The 19776-nt window shown below is 31.0% G+C and overlaps 1 protein-coding gene across 1 annotated transcript; it reads left to right on the forward strand.

Moving 5' to 3' along the window:
- The first annotated feature begins 908 nt into the window (after nucleotides 1-908).
- LOC108197018 (uncharacterized) lies at nucleotides 909-11738 on the forward strand. The gene is made up of 9 exons (XM_017364484.2): nucleotides 909-1036; nucleotides 1901-2324; nucleotides 2452-2539; nucleotides 3765-3850; nucleotides 5442-5520; nucleotides 5672-5731; nucleotides 10894-11015; nucleotides 11098-11169; nucleotides 11484-11738. Exons 2-9 carry the CDS (start codon nucleotides 1924-1926, stop codon nucleotides 11584-11586), a joined length of 1011 nt encoding a protein of 336 aa, XP_017219973.1. The 5' UTR covers nucleotides 909-1036; nucleotides 1901-1923; the 3' UTR covers nucleotides 11587-11738.
- Nucleotides 11739-19776: the final 8038 nt, after the last annotated feature.

Raw genomic sequence — 19776 nt, forward strand, 5'->3', positions numbered from 1 at the left:
TTTGTTTTTTCATATTTTAAATTGTTTTTTCTTTAATTTTTTTCATTTCCACATCAGAATTGACTACCATCGTTGGTCAAATTTTGATGGAGGGACTTGAAGCAGATTTGTTAAAAGTTTAGGTATCAAAAAATTGGATTTTTTAACTCAAGGACCTAACCATAAATGACCTACAATTCAAAGATGAATTAATTTATTTTTCTTATATCATATTTTATAATAAATTATTATACACTCTCTTTTCCTCTCTAATTTATATTATTTTTTTATGATGAAAGAAAAACTTTAATAATAAAATAGTAGATATGTAATGGGGATAAAACACATTATTTGAGTTGAAGTTAGTTAAAATATATATTCTAAGAACAACTCCACTACATTATCTATTTATAAGTCTTAAACTAAAATATAAGGATTGTGGGAGAAAAAACCACTCCAACAGTATCCCACTGGATCCCTGAATCACTACGATATTCAAATCACTTATGTGTGTCCTATGTGATTTCGGAATATTGCCAACTCTAAACAATATTTGATTGGTTCCACTCACTTTAACATAGATTTTATATTTGACAATGTCTGATTGGTTCCACTCACTTTAAAATCACTCATGTGTCTCCTACGTGATTTCGGAATATGGACGAAAATCGGGACAAAATTTGGGATATTTAACATTTAACTTTTTGAAAAAAGCGATTTTACAATAGGAAATTTGATTTGTATTCATTTAAATTTTGGCAACAACTTATTGAAAAATAAGATTTTCTTTTTATAAATGTTCTAAATATAAATATTAGAAATTGGTTTATTATTCATTATTTAATAAAAAATAAATTTATTTCAAAAATAAAATTAAAAAATAAACATGACTTAAAAAAAATAAGATTAACCAAATTCCGGTTCCGGGCAAATTAACCAAATTTCGTACAAACACCATGAAGCAAAAACACTTTATCCAGCTAAAACCTTGCTGAAAGAGTGAAGTGGGCAGTTTGAGGCGTTGAAACTAAAATCTCGTTGTAACCTCAAATTTTTGGTAAGAATTCAAAAACCCAATGAATATATGATGAATCTCAATTCCACTTATATATATATGTCTTTCTGTATTTGTTATATGTCAAGAACCCCAACTTTGATTACTGGTTTTCAATACTCGAACTTGATTTTGCTCATATATATACATGTTCTGTGCCTTTGATTTTAGTCCCAAATTCAACACCCCCATTTTAATGTCTGTGATTTATGTTTCTAGTCAATTCGACGTGGGAATTCTTTTGCTGTTGCCAGGATCTTCTGTATTTGTCTTTGTGTCGTACATTTAATCTCTATCTTGTTTTCATATAATTAAGCATTTAAGTTACAGATACTCGATTCCGAGACATACATTTTTTGTTATCTTGGAATTTACAAAGATATAGGTTTTAATCTAGAGCAAGGCCAACAATGTCCGAGCCCTATTAATAGTATGTTATAAGATAGCGATCTGGTGATTTATGACATTAGTTTGTTAGATGAACTCCAACAACATGCCTTACTGTTAAAATAATAATTTATTTGAATTAGTATAGGAGGCAAGGGAAAAGATGATAGGAGAGAGATGTGTTGAAATGGAGGGAAACTAATTTTTTGTTGATAAAAATAGTTTAGAACATGCATAGTGATGCCTTAAAAATAAGGCACATGTGGGATGTTTTGGTGTTTTAAGGCACCACTAGGACATTTCTTGAGCACTCATTTCTTTCAAATGCCTCGAATTTTGGTTTAGGACATCATTTAGGACATTGTTAGACTTCCTGTCAGACGATGCAATGCAAACTTTTAGAATCACATACATTCTGGTAGCTTGGTTCAACAAATTTGATTTTCAGACACATGTTTTTCTTTATATATGTCTATGCAGATACAATCAGTCTACAGAAATTAATGATGCACACATGCTGTGCATTTTCTGTTACTCAACCACATTATCATCCTTATTCAACCTCAAAACCGTGGGTGCAACATATATGTCCTTGTCCTTTGTTAGCATCTCAATTTGTACTCATTCCCAGAAAACAATCGAGGAGTGGTTACAGTGACACATTGCATTCTGACACCCCCCATGTCTTTATTCCTATGGCATCCTCATCGCGACCACCTTCATTTTCATCATTAGATATTGGTGTCAATGATATCTCCACTAGCTCTAGCAGCAGTAATCAAGTTTTCAAGAATGCTGCTAAAGGTTCTGGGACTACAGCTAGGGGAAGAAGATTGCTCAAAGTACGTGAAGAAAAGAGGAAACGTGAATACGACCGTGTTCACAACTATCCTGCTTGGGCAAAGTCAGTTGTTACTTAGCTGTCTTCAATAAATCTTATAATTCTGATGCACAAACAGTGATGAATATAGATTTTAGTTGTGGCAAGCATTTATAATATATTTTTTTTATCTCCATCAACTTCTGTTCAGGGTCTTGGAGGATGCTTGCAGAACTGATTCTGAGCTTCGAGCCGTTCTTGGTGATAGCATTGGGAACCCTGAGTTGATGAGGAAGAGGGTATGTGCAGTTGATTCTTATTCTTTCTGCAGACTCACTAATAAATTTATTTCAATAGTATGTCAAAAAAGAATTTGTTAGATTTGTCTATGTACAGAAACAGACCTATCTAAAAATAAGTCATCCCATATACACAAGGATCCTGTAATTTCTAGGGAAGGTCTCAATGTACCTTTTGTCTTATAAAGAGGTGATTACCAGTGTCAGACCTATGACCTAGTGACTGACAAGTAGAAAATTGCATCTAGTGTCAAGCACAATATATCTAAATGACTGAAATCTTGTTAAATTTAAATACCTAAATGTGTGTCTTAGCTGAGGGGTATTGTTTCCATACCTAGATGTTCGTCTTGGGTTAGAGGTGTGGTTTCTATGTGTGCAAAACAAGCCAGTGATATAAATTTGGAAAGAATAAGCAAATTAATGTTGGCAATTGAAAGGTAGTTACTCCTTCCCCTCCGCTATTCTTTGTTTTTATGATTTTAAAAATATTTTCATGGGGGAATCGTGAAAGATATTCATATTTTTATGACTTTGGTGTCAGTTTCGTGTGAATTTATCCAGAATAAATACTTAGAAAAAAACCTATAAAGTTCAAAGTGATCTGGACTAGATAAAACAGGCATTGACGTATTCAAAAATACCCAGATGAGATGAAAAAAATATTGGAAGAGCTAGTGATTTGTTATATAAGGTTTACTTGATACTTGATGTACGTCTGCTGGTACTCCTACATACAAAATTTTTACTTTACTCTCATTACTGATGAAAACAATTTTAGGATGTAATAGCAATTTAATGGGGTTAAGGGTTACATGGCTGTCATATGTTCCTATATCTGCAGAAGAGGCTGTAAATTTTTTATACACATATAATGCTGGATAGCTAACCTGCTATCATTGCCCTAGTTATATGCCTAGAGTTAGCATGGTAACTTGGTTAAAGAGATTTTTCACTATTTTCATGGTTAATTTGATTTACTGTAATTATTTTGATGATTGGGATTTTGCTTTAGCTAATAAGTTGGAAATTTGGATTAAAGTCTTCTTCAGCACTGACCAATTTATATTCTCTTGGTTAGAAAGGTGTAGCATGCAATTCATTGCTCTAGCCTGATAATATTATGCGATGGAGGAAGGGGTAGTCATAAAATATTACCCTTCAAGAATGACACATATCTTTAGTTATGCTTTCCCAGGATGCTAATCCAATTACTATTTAACAGGTTGAAGAAAGGGTTCAAAGAAAAGGCCGTGATTTCCAGAAGTCCAAGACGGGTTCTGTTCTAGCATTTAAAGTCAGCTTCAGAGAGTAATCTACCACATACATATCTCATATTCACATACATACAACCCATTCTTCTTATAATTCCTTTCTTATTTTTTCAGTAGAAGTTGTTTGTTACTCACTTAACTAGGTAGCTAATAGAACTTATAGAAATGGTGTCAGTGTATCCTTTCAGATATTAAGTTACTACAAAATCAAATTAACCACATGTCTTATTTTTATGATCCGTAGATTACTAACAGTAGCTACCTCATGTGTGCCGTTCATGAAAGTCCATTAATCAAGATTGCATAAGTACCTTTAGTTGATATCTTGAGCAGCTTTGTGATTATTTCTTAGTGCTTTGTCTTGTGGACTTCGCTTATATTGGGTTATTCTGACCACAAGTTTGTTAGAAAAATCGTGTGAAGATAGTTTAGGAGGAAAAAGCATAATATTGCTGTTAGTTATCCTTGAGTGCATACAACTTTATACAAGTTGGATTTCTGGGTATTGACCTGTGTAGACAAGCATATCCTTATGCATGGTAATGGGGTCAAGAAAAAAAGGTCATTTCCAGTGCACAAGGCTCTTGCATCAGTGGGGAAGTTCCGGTGGCGGTGGATGCAGCCTTACCTAAAAGAGGCTGTTTCTAGGGGAAGAGAAATATGAAAAGTAGTTAGCACGCCCCGTGCAGCATCGCTATTGAGTATATCGTACGATAATATCGGTATCATTAAATGTGTTTGATATAATGTTATGAATTATCAACCGCTGTAAAACTAAATTATCAGGCAGTACTATTTAATACCCTTACAGTTGTAGTAGCTATTTTTTCAAATCTAGCGATCTCTTTATTTTGGCTTGTCTTATAATTATCTAATAACATATATCCTATACTTTCACATGTGCATTCATTAATCTATCTCCATCCTTATAAGTAAAAGGTAATTAACGAAATTGTTTCTCTTAAAAAACATGCTAATTTACTTATTGCTGGGACAAGTATTACACCTTTAAACTGGCTATCTGAATGTGTGTTATTTTAGCTCAGTAAACTGGAAATATTCATAGATAGTTTTTGCAAAAATCATTTTCTTTACCAATTTGAGCAACAATTATTGTCTGTTAAATATACTCTTTAGTGAGTATCTTTGTCGTGGTAGCCACAGGTGTGGAAATATTCACCTTTAATTGCATTATTTTAGAGATGTATCTTTGTTTAATAGTTTTCTAACTATTATGCTATATTCCATAATGAAGTATGTCTCAGTCATGTTGTTACCGCATCTTGTGAAGTAGTTGCACGTGCCTGACCATCCTATAGTGAAATGTCCTTATATGGAAAACTCTATACCCTTGTTCTAGATCACATGTTAGCACACAAGTTGGTACTAAGTAACTGGAACTTTAAGATATTAGGATTAGGGCCTACAGTGTATAATATATATTTCCTAACAGTTTTGCATGATAGGTTTGGTGTCTATGTACATGATTGTTATTATGAGTATGTGTTTCTTTGTTACAACACTCAACTGCTTTCTAGTTAAGAGAGTATGTTTATTTCATTTATGATTCCAATTATTCGGCATTGATTGTAAGTATGTGTTGTTTATGTCATGCCATTGCTGTTCAGCTTCAATCCTGTGGATTCTTACATATGGTTTGAATTACTTGGAGCACCATCTGATCGGGATGTTGACCTTATTGGAAGTGTATGTATACTTGTCAATTCTTCTCTTATCAGCACTAATGCATCAGTGCTTTCTTGTCTCTGATTCCTTCTGCATTTAGTTGGTAGATCAGTTTTTGCAGCTAAAACCTTTTCAGCTTGGCAGCAGTTTGACGAGAGATATTATGTGACAGGTCATTCAATCTTGGTATGTCATGGGCCGCTTGGGTGCATACAATCAGTCTAATTTGCAGGTACAGTGAAATTTATTTCCTTCTATTCTTTTTTATTATTACCCTTTTAATGTCTCTGTTTATATTATATAATAGTAGGGTGGTTACTGGTTACAGACCTGGTCAAATTTCCAAACAGACAAATTTATACTTTTACATCTTTTCATGATGAGAGGAAGATCTACTTTCCATTGAAACGATTGCTTACCCTACTTACTAATGAAGTTTGAAGCATTATTTCCTGTGCTCTAATTATTCACAGATTTGGTTGTCAAGAAAAGTAAAAAATTAGATGCCAAGAAAGGAAATTCAGAACTGTAATTGCCACCAAAATATTTCGACTGCTGAGATAGAGTTCACTCTTACACTTATTCCTACTATTTTGTGTAGATGAATCAGTCGCTAAACAATCACATTTGGTCCTTTGTCTCTCTGGAACAAAACTTTGCCGTGAAAACCCATTTTTTGTGGACATGGACAGAAGTCATAATATTTTTTAGCAGGGAACATACAACTATAAGTTGTTCTGCGCCCCTGAATCCTGGCAGCAGCTCTTTAGTTTCCTCCACCTCTGTTTCCTGATTTCTCTCACAAATTGTTGGCAGATGAAGTAACTACTAGTCATTAATAACCAAAAGTGGTGTTTTTTTCTTTGGGGGTGGGGGACTAGAGAAGACATCAGTTGAAGCATAATTGTCTGGGAGAATGTAAGTACACCCAGAGTCCCATATTTATTTCTGGATAAAGTTATGATAATAAAATCTTATTAAACCCTTGTGTGGATCCCTTAGCTTTAGCCTAGTTGTTTTCCCAGTCTTTTTGGTGATTAGAGGCGGAGGAGGGTTCAAGGCTTTCTGGAGGATTGAGGTGAGTAAATAAAGAGAGTCTTGGTTTGGGAATCTATATCTATTAAGCAATGTAAATACACCCAGATTCCCATATGTACTTTGGTTAAAGTTATGATGATAAAATCTTATCAAACCCTTAATAAGATCCCTTAGCTTTAGCCTAGTGTTTCCCCTTTATTTTTGGTGATTAGAGGCGGAGGGTTCAAGGCTTTCTCATGGATTGAGGGTGAGTAAATAAGAACTCTTGGTTTGGATTTTTGCAGTTATCGAGCTATACACCACAGTTAATCTATTTCACATATCTTGCGTGAACTTTGGGATCTTTAAAGAGAAGGTTTTATCTAGTATCATACCAGAGATAGGCTTGCGCATGGTGATATGGTAAAATGAGTGAAATTATATTTGGCAACCAAATACCAATCCTACTAGATTTTTTTACATAATAATAAGGGTAAGACGCAATTTTATCCGTTTATGAATTTTGTACCTAATGGATTATTTGATCTATATTGATGCAATGCGCGTAGATGAAGAATATTGGTGCCTACAAAAAGAAAGGGGAGTAAGTAATGAAGACTAAAAAAATGATTTTAGGTGGCACTGCCCACGGAGTACATACCAGTATAGGCGAATTAACGCTGTATATCAGCCGGCCGGTAGTGGTGGGAGCAAGAAGTTTGGGATATGTTTGATGTTTCTTCCATCAATCATCTGGGTCTATGCTATATATCAACAAATTATGGTTTCGGAGGGTCATCCATTACCAAAAAGACCTTCCTCTGAGTGGATATGTGGAAGTACGCTATGATGAAACGTGTGGTTTCTAAACCCATTGCTTTGTGTCCCCGGTGGTGGCTAGATCAACGCGTTGTTGCTGCAAGAGAAGCTCCTCTCAAAGTTAACTATGAATCTTTGGGTACCTATTATAATATTTATTTTTATGATATTTATAGGCAATATCTTATTGTAAGATGTCTACTCTCTTAGTGCCCTTTGGGAAAACGTTGCAGGTTTCCCTAAGTGCCCCTAGATTGAAGTTATGCTTTGCGGGCCGGTAAGCATCAGATGTAAGACCCCTTACCTTGACAAGGGATATAACTTAGCCATAGAGTGTCACCTTGACGTGGTAGAATTCATCGGTTCGAGTCTGATTATCTCTAAACCCAATGGGAGTTTTTCTATTTTGATTTGCTCCGCGTGATTGAACGAGAATTGAGAAGTGGTTCGTTTTCGAATTTCTTTCAAATGATTGGAGGTACGGAATCGGATATGGCGACGCGGGACACAGAGACGGGGATTCACCAGTTATCAAAGAGGCATAGATACGAGAATCCTCAATATATTAATAATAATAATAATAATAATTAATAATAATAATAGTAATAATAGTAATAGTAATAGTAATAGTAATAGTAGTAATAATAATAATAATAATAATAATAATAATAATAATAATAATAATAATAATAATAATAGTAATAGTAATAATAATAATAATAATAATAATAATAATAATAATAATCTATACTATACTATTAAAGCCGAAACATTAAAAGTTTGGTCGGTCGGTCGGTACTTGGGCCAAAATACGGGCCTATCTATATAACCAATTATTCTGGGCCTATTTATATAAATAATTATTCTTTTTAATTTGGGTCAAAGTACGGGCCTATCTATATAACCAATTAATAATAATCCTTTTAAAACTGAAACATTAAAAGTTTGGTAGGTCAGTACTTGGGTCAAAATACGGACCTATCTATATAACCAATTATTCTGGGTCTATCTATATAACCAATTATTCTTTTTAATTTGGGCCATAGTACGGGTCTATCTATATAACCAGATAATCCTTTTAATTGAAATATATTACTTTTTTTTATTTTTGACTAAAAAACTCAATCTTCTAAAATAACATTGAGAAACATGGTAATTACTTTTTTAACTAAAATATATTATCTTTTTATAAATTTTCCAACTAAAAAATTAATCTTTTACAATTAATACGGACATGGGCGACATATTTATACGTAAAGATGTGTGCCAAAAGTCTAAAAGTCAAGTAATAAAAAATAGAGGGAGTATTATTATATTGGTCGGGCGGTCGGTACTTGGGTCGAAGTACGGGCCTATCTATATATATAACCAATTATTCTTTTTAACTAAAATAAATTATCTTTTATATATTTTTTAGATAAAAAAAACTCAATCTTCTAAAATAATATCGAGCAACATAGTTTTGTCTTTTTAATCAAAACGCTTTATCTTTTTTAGATTTTCTAACTAAAAAAACCGAGCTTTTACAATTAACACGGGCGCCATATATATGAAAATATAATATCATTAAATATAATTATTAATAAATAACATGTGATATTATTGAACCAAAATACATTAATAACATTATTTTTAAATACTTTAATGATCTCATATTAAAAGAAATATTACAAATCTGTCATATACTATATATTATTACACTATTAAAGCCAAAAATAAAAATTCACTTGGTTGGTCAGTTAGTTGAGTTTGGTGAATCGTTTGGTATTCGACCCACGGAGCTCTTGAATTTATAACATGTTATAGTATATTTTTTATTATCAATTAAACCAAAACATTAAATTTAGGTTAGTATGATGGGGAGGTATTTGGTTTCATGCGTATGTTTTATACCATATTATTAATTATTAATAACGAAATATCAAAGGTTGATTGGTTAGTTTATATCTGAGTTTATAGGCCACCTTAAATTATAACATGTAAAAAAAAATATTTTAACATTAGCATTAAAATATATATGTTCGACCTAATTTTCAATTAGCCATTTGACGGACTTAACTATGAAGAATTTATCCAACTGTTAAGTAAAAAATTTATTAAACCATGTTATTCTATCATAATTTTATTTTTACAATAAAATTAAGTAACTTTAAAATATATATAATAAAATAACAAATATGTTAACCGCCCGTGCATTGCACGGGTTATAAGCTAGTAATAATAATAACCATAATAATAATAATAATAATAATAATAATAATAATAATAATAATAATAATAATAATAAATAGTATTAATATATGTCAGACATTAAACAGCTTCATTCATAATAGTAATGAAATTGTCTGTGCCATAAGTGATAATCAAACATAAGATTCATTCCGGTGTATTTATAAAAGATGCAGACGAGAGAAAGGAGATGAGAGAAGTTGGAAATGAGAGAAAAGAGATGCAGATGAGAGAAAAGAAAAGTTGGAAATGAGAGGAAACAGATGCCGAAAGGCTGTGAAATAAGGTCAAAAGAAGGTTATTGGGCATTTTTTAAGGTGGGCCGAGTCTATGGCTGTGTGGCCCCTTGTCAAAGGCGGGTCGATTGCTGTATGCATGTCGACACGCCACATGGCAAGGTGGACTTCACTCAGTCGAGTCGTACACACATACGACACCCATTTTAAAGCGTTTTAAAGAGTCCGCGCTTCCTAGATGAAATTAGTTCATGGATATATACTATGACTTGTCGGAGCCCTAAGCACTTCCATTTTACTGTGTGTAATAACGATTTGTGTTCGCAAATTTTTTTTGAATGATGTGTAATGTAAACTTTAAATCTGAAAAAAAAAGGTTCAGAATGCAGGAGCTTTTCTCAAAGATGGTTGACTGAAGTTGTGCAAGTGCATATGTATGACTTGAATACAATCAGATAACTGCAAATAGCTATAAAGTGTCAAGTACTTTCACTTAATTCAACCTAAAGTGGGGAAAAGCCAAGTAGAAAAACGTTTTTCTTTTGTGCTAAAGAGCTCAATCCCTTTTGTTTTGCTCCCTCTGTGTACGCCTACTTCTTGTTCTTGGTCATTGGCTCACTGCCACGTGTATTCAAGCAGTATATGAACATATAAAGGTTGTATATATTTTTATTCAAACAATTGGATGCCCGCTTACACATTTGACTAGAAGCGAGGCTGTCACTGGAACAACTCTCACATTTTCTCTAGTAAGCAGGTTTTTCTGAAACCCTTGTGAATTTTGAAATTTAGACATTTTTGCACACATGTATATTTCTTATTCATGATTGGCATTCATGTTAACATGTATCAGAAGTTTCAGTAATATAATATTATGCATTCAGATTTTATATAGTTAGTATCATTGCTTCTGAGAGATACATAGATCACTCTGCTTTGCACATCCATAATAAATTATCAAGAGGGAGTTCTTATATAGTCAGTGTTGTTACTTTAACTGCTAAGATGGTCTTTGTAATAATATGGATAGCACTTCTCTTATTAAAATGCATTGAAATTTAGAGATGTTAATTCAGGTTCACTATAATTGCAGTTGGCTAATTCATCTATGGAGTACAATCCTCTCTATGACGCAGACAAGGGTTTTACTGTGATGCCATCATCATTCCATGATATTAGTAACGTTGATTTTCAGGATAATTGGGGTCGTGTTTGGTATGTAAATTTCAATTTAGTTTGTTGCATTTAGTAGTTCGGTTTTTTCCTTCATTTGACACCTTTATTGTTAATGCAACAGGGTAGACCTTGGTACATCAGATTTCTTTGCCGTTGATGTACTTCTCAATTGTTTGACTGCACTGAGCTCAGAGTAAGCATATTTACTCAGGCTTTTATCCAAGTAGTTTAGTTCTACTTACACCCTGGTAAACCTCTTCGTACTTCTGCTTAAGATTGCATTATTCACTGGAGAAAATGTTTAAAGTCTAAAATTAAGGAATTATCTACAGCAGCATACTAAAAACAGCAAAAAAAAGAATAAAGAAGAGAAAAGAAACGTTACAAATGTTCACTTCTGACCATAATTTCGCAAGTTCTTACAATGATAAAAAAATTTCCTTCAGTTCCTGTATTCGTGCCATGAAAAACAACTGTTCTTACCACTGACTTTCTTACTTGCGGTAGGTATGTTGGCTTGAAACAAGTTGTGTTCGGTGGGCGCAGTTTGGGTGACTGGGAAGAAGGAATGACAAGCCCGGAATATGGTTACAAGTATTTTAACATCTAACACTAGACTAAATTGGCCTTTTTCAGTGACCTAGAATGTTATTATTTCGTAGGTGGTTAATGGAAGTTATAAAGATGTGTGCTCAGCATTTTTATGTGAAATGTTTTACTTGATATAACTAAAATAAAATAAAATTTGTGCTTTTTGCTTCAGGTTTAAAATATTTCCCTTCCATCCCATTATATTGCACACGTCCCTTTGATTTTTTTATGTAATTTAAAGTACATAAAAAGGTACTTCCGTTTTACCTTTTCCTTACGGGAGTTAATTCAATAATGAAAAATCATATAACATCTACAAAAATAATAAAGTTAAACAAATATATAATACAAATTATATTGTTGACTAATTCAATATTCACGGAGAGATGATTAAGTGATTTGTTAAAATTTATTTATGTATGTGTGTGTGTGTGTGTATATATATATCGGTCTTTCTAATGTGTGCCTAAGGGCACACAATAAGCACCAACTTTCATGAAAATGGCTTGTTTTGATTGGTGGAATTGATGTGAATGCAGGGGGCCATTTACATTTATTATCCATCCACTAATCAAAAGCTAGAATTCTCATGGGAGTTAGTGACTATTGTGTGCTCTTGGGCACACCATAGAAAATTCGTATATATATATAGGCAAATGATCAAATAGAAACTAAATTTATTCTAGAGACTAGAAACCATTCTTTCAATCACAGTTTATAACAACATAAAACACTAGTTTCTATGTTGTTAATCACTATTTTATGTAGTTAAATCATCAGTTTTTATTTTTGATAATTGAGAAAATTTAGTTATGATTGGTATTGGTGGTCGATTATTTATGATAAATTATAGTTGTGGGAGGTCTATGATGGTAGCAAATGACGAGATGAGGTGTGTGGTGGTGGTAGATAATCATTAGTAGTGGCAAGTTATGGTGACAAACGTGAAAAGCAAATCATGGTTGTAAGTGACGACGGTAGTAGTGGAAGGGGTTGATAATGATGCTAGGAATTTCATAAATGTAGTATGAGTGAAGATGATGATGATATACGTTGTATATATATGTATCTATGTATTTATATTTGTCAGATTTTGTATATATAAAATAGTGATTTCTGATATACAAACGAGTGATTTTTGTAGTTAAAACTAGTGATGAAAAACTGGTGAGGGACTAATTTCTAGTTTATAGGCTAATTTAGTTTCTAGTGGAGTAAGCCCCTATATATATATATATTTTGAAATTTATATATGTACATATATACCTGTTTCATGACAACCTGTTTGAGTTATCAAATTTATATATGTACATATGTACCGCTTCATCATAACATGTTATTCAGAAGATCCAACATCGTAAACACTGAATTATACGAAAAACACAAAAAAGCACGCCATTGGAATATATTTCTTGGGTTGTTAATCCTGAACATTGAATTATACAAAAAATACAAAAAAACATTGAATTATATGAAAAACACAGAAAAGCACGTCATTGAAATATATTCCTATAGATTGTTAATCCTGAACGGTAAATTATGCGAAAAACATAAAAATGCCATTAAAATATATTCTTATAGGTTGTTAGGGTTAATCATTTCAAAAATACATAGGTGTCACACCCTTTCTCTATCTTCTCTTCTTTGGTGATAATACTCATACTCGGTTTATAGTTCGCCACTGGTGCCATTCTTTTGCAACGACATCGTAATCCATTTTATCATGTGAACTGATTATTCAACATATATGGTAAAGGGGTGAATACGCTTTAAGAAGACAGTTTTACACTAGACTCGAATTCATTCATATCATTTGTTTCCTGTGTCCTCTAATTTATTCTGTTATTACATATATACACACAAACACGATTTTTATTTACTTGCTTCTCTTTGGACTCGGATTTCTTCACATCATTTGTTTTCTACCTCCTCTGATTTGAAAGGATATCTTATATATATATATATATATATATATATATATATATATATATAGTAAGGTTCGAGGGAGAACCTTACTATCAAGAGAACTGAGAGATCTAATAACAACCGTAGATATATTCTAATATTATAATGATTTAAAACCCATTAATTTAATGGCATTATTGTAATAATCATATTTATGCTGGGTAAATGGCTTTCTATTTTGGACCTGATCAGCAAAGAATCTTTTAAACATGGAAATTTGTATCACATTTAATTGCATACAAATCAATCACAATAAAATTTTAAAAGGAAAGATTATGCAATATTCTCATTATTTAGATATATAGAAACACACATTATACAAAACATACTCTTATCTTCTACAATCACAGACGTAGAACAACTTAGTTGCAGAATTCCATGATGGAGAACAGCGAGAAAATTACAAGGTTTGCATTTTATCTTATTAATGTTTAGCGGGTGTTTTAATCGATTCCGTTAACTAATCTCTTGGGAAACAATGAATTTAGCACTAACTATGATTTGTTGTTTTTATTCTGCAGTGTGAACTGGTTTCGTTATGTGATGTATATCGGGTTTGTCAAATGACCAAAAAGAACGGATTACGCAGACAGGGTTTAATTCGGCGGTGGTGTTTAATTTGAAGGAATACCCTTATCATGTGATGAACTTCGTGGTTAAGTGAAGACGATCGATGCGCTGGTGCACAAGAAACAACAGCATGCGAACATCATTGATCTGGATTCTTTAAAGAACCATCACCCTGCTTGATTTCTAAACCCACACCAAAGACAACCCCGTCCTCTGTTTTTTGTCAATTTTTGTTCGATGGTTACCAAGTTGTTTGAGCAGTGCGTTTTCTTTTGAATTTTTTGCCGAGTCGTTTTTCTGAGTTGGGGTTCGATTGCGTATCCTGCGTACCAAGTCATAGATGTCTTTGCGTTCCTTTTCAAGTTTATGAGTCTGAGTTTGTTTAGCTTTGTATTAGTGGATCATTGCAAGAATTCAAAGTTGATATAACTGAAGCAACAACAGCATGCCAACATCATCTCTTGATTCCCTATGGGCTGCAAAACTTCTATGATGGAAAGAAATTCAAAGTCTTGATTTATTGCTCGAAAGCAGAAGCAAATTGCTATTATGCCGGGCAATCACGGAACTCATGCTGCTAAACCAAGCCAAAAGAATAGTTAGAGGATTTGAATTCTTGGATTCTATATGATGTCATATTAAAAAAACTATTCTATAATCTTTGTCAATATAATATGTTGGTCATCAGATTCTAAAATGTGTTTACCAGAAAGAGTCACAATTTTATATTTTTCTGTTGTGTATTTCATAAATGCTAATTAGGGTCCAAAGGAAGGAATAATCAGTGATGATTATGCTTCACATGATTGTTGTGGAGCAAAAATTGAAAAGCAAGATAGAACCAAAGGGGGTGAGGTTTGTAACTGTAGAAATCTCATTAATTTTATTAAGTTCCAAAGCACTTTCACTACATTTTCAGTGATTCTTGGATAAAAACGACTACAATATATTTGTAAAGAATCCCTTTAAGCATTATTCTAAGATGTGTTGTGAGGTTTTATATATAATTACCATTAAAGATTCTTCAATTTTTGGCAAATATAATATGTTGGTCAAGAGAATCCAAGTTCTGTTCCGATGAAAGAGTTTTAATGACAATCTCACTTTGTCTATTCCATGTTGCTTTACAGTGCTCAGACAAAAAAAATCATTATTGACGGTGATGCTTCAAAGGATGGCTGTGGACCAAATCTTTTTTACAAATGTTACTTGCCTATGATACAGTTCTGAAGTTCTCACAAACAACTTCACCAATATTTTAATTATTATAAAATTTAAAATACTAAAATTTATATTATAGAATATTAATCTAATAGGTGTTCTGTTATCTAATAAGCCATATTTCTCATTACTAAAATGGAATATAATAAATTAAGATTTTCAGTTATTTAAAACACTTAAAAGAATCTCCCGACAAATTATATTTCTCAAACAAATATTTGTGTATTTATTTTATTACACAAATATATTCTCTCAAATGTTTTAAATAATTTAATTTTACTACAGTTATATTTCTTTTATAGAATCTTCTAATTACTGTCATACCTATCTTTTTAAAATTAAATATTAATATAATTATATTCTCCTAAAGAATCTACTAATCTTCATCATATTTATCTTTTTATCTGTAAAAGAAAAGTTGTGGAATCTAATTACTAACTAGTTTTCCATTATTAAAATAGAATATAATAAATTACAATTTTCATTTATTTAAAACACTTAAGAGAATCTCGCGACAAAAAATATTTTTATAATAAATACTTGTGTATTTTATTTTAATACACAAATATATTGTCTAAATTGGTTCAAATATTTGAATTTTACCATAACTATATTCCTTTAAAAAATCTACTAATTAACTTCATATTTATCTTTCTAAATAATTGAATTTTAATAAAATTATATTTTCTTAAGGAATCTATTAATTACCGTCATATTTATATATTTTGAAAATTTTGAAATTACTTTTGAACACCCAATTATGCGAAAAAACATGTATTTAGATTTAAATCCTGAAAATCTATGAAAATTACAGGGTCGTGAGCAGAACCCTAATGGTTCTATTTTGAGCATTGATCGAGACCCTATATAAAAAGAATATTTAATAATAAATTCTAGTATATATAATAAAGTATAATTCAAATTAAATTGAGATTCTTTAAAATGTTTTGAGATTCTATAAATGTACGCTTAAATATCGAAGAATGGATATAGTAGAATTTTTAAATATTTATTTATAAAATTTACATAAAACGTCTATTTTAAGTAATTGAAAGAATATTAACACGGTGAACTATATTTAAGTTTTTTTTAACGAATCTCAAAATTTTATTATTGAAAAATAGTACTAACTTAATTTATATTTAAAGAGCACCTTATAGAATTCATAACAAGAAAACATATAAGTTTGCTATAATAGATTTCGCAAGTTAATTCTGTAACTAAATACTTTTACAATATTTTGAAGAATCTTTATTAGAAAACTAAATATTTGTACAATATTGAAAAGAAATATTTCATGGATAAGAAAGCACTGATTTATTAAACGTGATATTTACACAATATTTGAAAGAATCTTTGATGAATAACTATTTTCATCATGGTCAATCTTTTGAAAATTTGAAATTTGAAATTCAAAGTTAATATACATTAAATTTTCTGGTTGATTGATTAAGATATGGAGAATATAAATAAAGAATTCAATTGATTACATATCTTATTATTTATGTTAATCAAATAATTGGTCATAAATGAAAATTGAGATTCTTTAAAATGTTCTGAGATTCTTTAAAATATACGCTCAAATATCGGAGAATGGATATAGTATAATTTTTAAATATTTATTTATAAAATTGACATAAAACGTCTATTTTAAGTAATTGAAAGAATATTAACACGGTGAACTATATTTAAGTTTTTTTAAAGAATCTCAAAATTTTATTATTGAAAAATAGTACTAACTTAATTTATATTTAAAAAGCACTTTATAGAATTCCTAACAAGAAAACATATAAGTTTGCTATAATAGATTTCGCAAGTCAATTCTGTAACTAAATAATTTTACAATATTTTGATGAATCTTTATTAGAAAACTAAATGTTCTTTTTAATTTATACAATATTGAAAAAAAATATTTCATGGATAATAAAGTACTGATTTAATAAACGTGATATTTACACAATATTTGAAAGAATCTCTGATGAATAAATATTTTCATCATGATCAATCTTTTGAAAATTTAAAATTTGAAATTCAAAGTTAATATACATTAAATTCTCTGGTTGATTTATTAAGATATGGAGAATATAGATAAGGAAATCAATTGATTACATATCTTATTATTTATGTTAATCAAATCATTGTTCATAAATGAAAATTTGCCCAGAAGATATTTTTTATTGATATCCGATTATGCCCTTTACTGAATCATTGATATATATATATTCACTAAATCTTCTAATTATAATAGCCATTAGATTAAAATGACTGATCTACGGTAGATAGGCTAGTTCTCTCGGTTCTCTCGATAAAAAAGTTCCCTTAGGATCTTACTCATATATATATATATATATATATATATATATATATATACATATATATATATATATATATATATGTATGTATATTTATTTATCGTCATTGATTTAATTCCTTAATCAAATATTAAGAGTTATTTTTGGAAAGTTCTTTTTAAAACACCTGATTATTCCTTCGCACTAAAACTCATCTGTTTTTAAGGAATTTTCGCTATGCAATAAATTTAAATGCAAGGAATGTTGGAGCACTAATATTACCTCGGTTAATTATTGCAAAATCAAAAATTACATGAAGTTTGGAAAAAGAATATTATTTCAATGATTTTCTTTTAGACCACTGATGTAACAATATTTACAAAAAAATTCATTTAAAATAATTTATTCATCATTTAAGTATTTTATATCTCACGGAATAAATATTTTAAATCTTTCGAAAGTAATAAATCTTTTTATTTTCAAAGATATAATTTTTCCAGAAAGGATTTATTTACTCTGTATTAATATGGGTATTCAAACATATCAATATAAATTTTTAAATACTCTTTCAGAAATTTTCTCTCAACCTCTCAAATTCCTTATTTTTCGGGAAAATATATTCGCAATCCTTAGAAAGGTCTTTCAACTTATCAAAATAATGATTTATCATGAACATTATTTTTCTAAGTATATTTGTATCAAAACGTACGTCAAAAGTCCTACTCGGTTATTTAAAAAACCAATTGTTTCAATTTTTCATTGAAAACCGATTTAAATACTCTAAAATATTTCCGGACCCACCAAAGTATCTTTATGGTGATATAATTTAAATATTTATCAAGTCTTAACTTTGACCTAAAAATTTTGACAAATTTTCAAAAAAAAATTCATACTTCATCTAGAACATGAAAAACTACTTTAATCATCTTAAATCCAAATAAAATACTTCCGCTTGGCAAATTGACTTGAAATTTGAGATTAATCATTTAAATATTATTTTTAATGCATGGTAAAAGTTTTGTAACTTTTCGGGGGTTTTCATTTTTGAGCGTTTTTCAATTGTCAACCCAATCTCTGGCTGAGCGTTTAATCTAACTAGAGTTGTCATATTTTCAAAATGCAATTTTCTAATATTTCAAGATTTATCATACTTTTTACGGAATTTATTTCGCACATTCTTTATTGTCTTTTGATAAGCGTGACACTTTCTAGAACTTTTAATATACTGAGAATTCAGGTCAAAGATGCTCTTTTGCTTTATCAAAAAGGTAAACTAATTTGATGGCCAATTTTTTTATTTATTATAGCCAATTATCTGAGTTCTTTGTAACCCTATATTTGCATATAATTCTCCCTGGATTGTTTGTTGTCAGCTGTTTGTTTACGGTCCGCTTAATATTAAAGTCAACTAAATGATTGATTAAAGGTCACAGTCTAACATTTTAAAATTATAAGATCCTGGTCTCCTTCACGGTGGATCGCATTCATCTTGCTGCCAGGAAATGAGAGCCCTGGTGTCCATGCCATAACTTTTTTGTGCAGAGATTTCGGACAGCTGTATGTGCTTTGACTTTGGAGGCTGTAAGAGTATAAGTGCAGCTGTTGTGTGTTAATTCATCTCTTTTTTGCTGCTACAAGGATGCTCATAGAACAGCTTGAGCATCTTCTTGATAAGAGCCGTCCTAATTGTCTTGTTGCCGATATGTTCTTCTTTGCTTCGTAAGCCGAAGAACAGATGAGGCTCCACAGGCCTCATGAGCGAACAGAGGAAAATTCAGTGTTTGTAAAGACGATGATTGAAGCAAGAGAATCCGAGCTGAGAAGCCTAGGAGTGACTATAAACAGCTTTTACGAGCTAGATCCTGATTACGCTGCTTCTAAAAGTCCCAACTCGGTTTCGAATGTTTGTTTTGGAAGTATTACCAAATTTCCTTGAGCTTATAACAAGACAGATATATCAACCTGCCAGTGTTCTAAAGTGTAAAATTCACAGGTTCAGGTCATGAGTTCCGCATATGGTTTTGCATATTATGATATTCATGTATTTATGCACGTAGCAAATAAGTATATAAGCATGAATTAATTGGCAGTATATTCAAGAATTCTAGCCAAGCATTAACTTTTATTCAAGTTAAAAAATTGGGCCAATCATATGTAAACAA

The sequence above is a fragment of the Daucus carota genome, chromosome 8 (genome assembly GCF_001625215.2).
Source record: "Daucus carota subsp. sativus chromosome 8, DH1 v3.0, whole genome shotgun sequence".
NCBI classification, from domain to species: Eukaryota; Viridiplantae; Streptophyta; class Magnoliopsida; order Apiales; family Apiaceae; genus Daucus; species Daucus carota.

Excerpts from the sequence above, each read along its gene's own strand:
- LOC108197018 (XM_017364484.2), top strand. The coding sequence starts at position 1,924 with ATGATGCACACATGCTGTGCATTTTCTGTTACTCAACCACATTATCAT. Across the intron at positions 3,851-5,441 it reads TTTAAAGTCAGCTTCAGAGA|CTTCAATCCTGTGGATTCTT; the intron begins GTAATCTACCAC and ends ATTGCTGTTCAG. Across the intron at positions 5,521-5,671 it reads ATGTTGACCTTATTGGAAGT|GTCATTCAATCTTGGTATGT; the intron begins GTATGTATACTT and ends ATTATGTGACAG.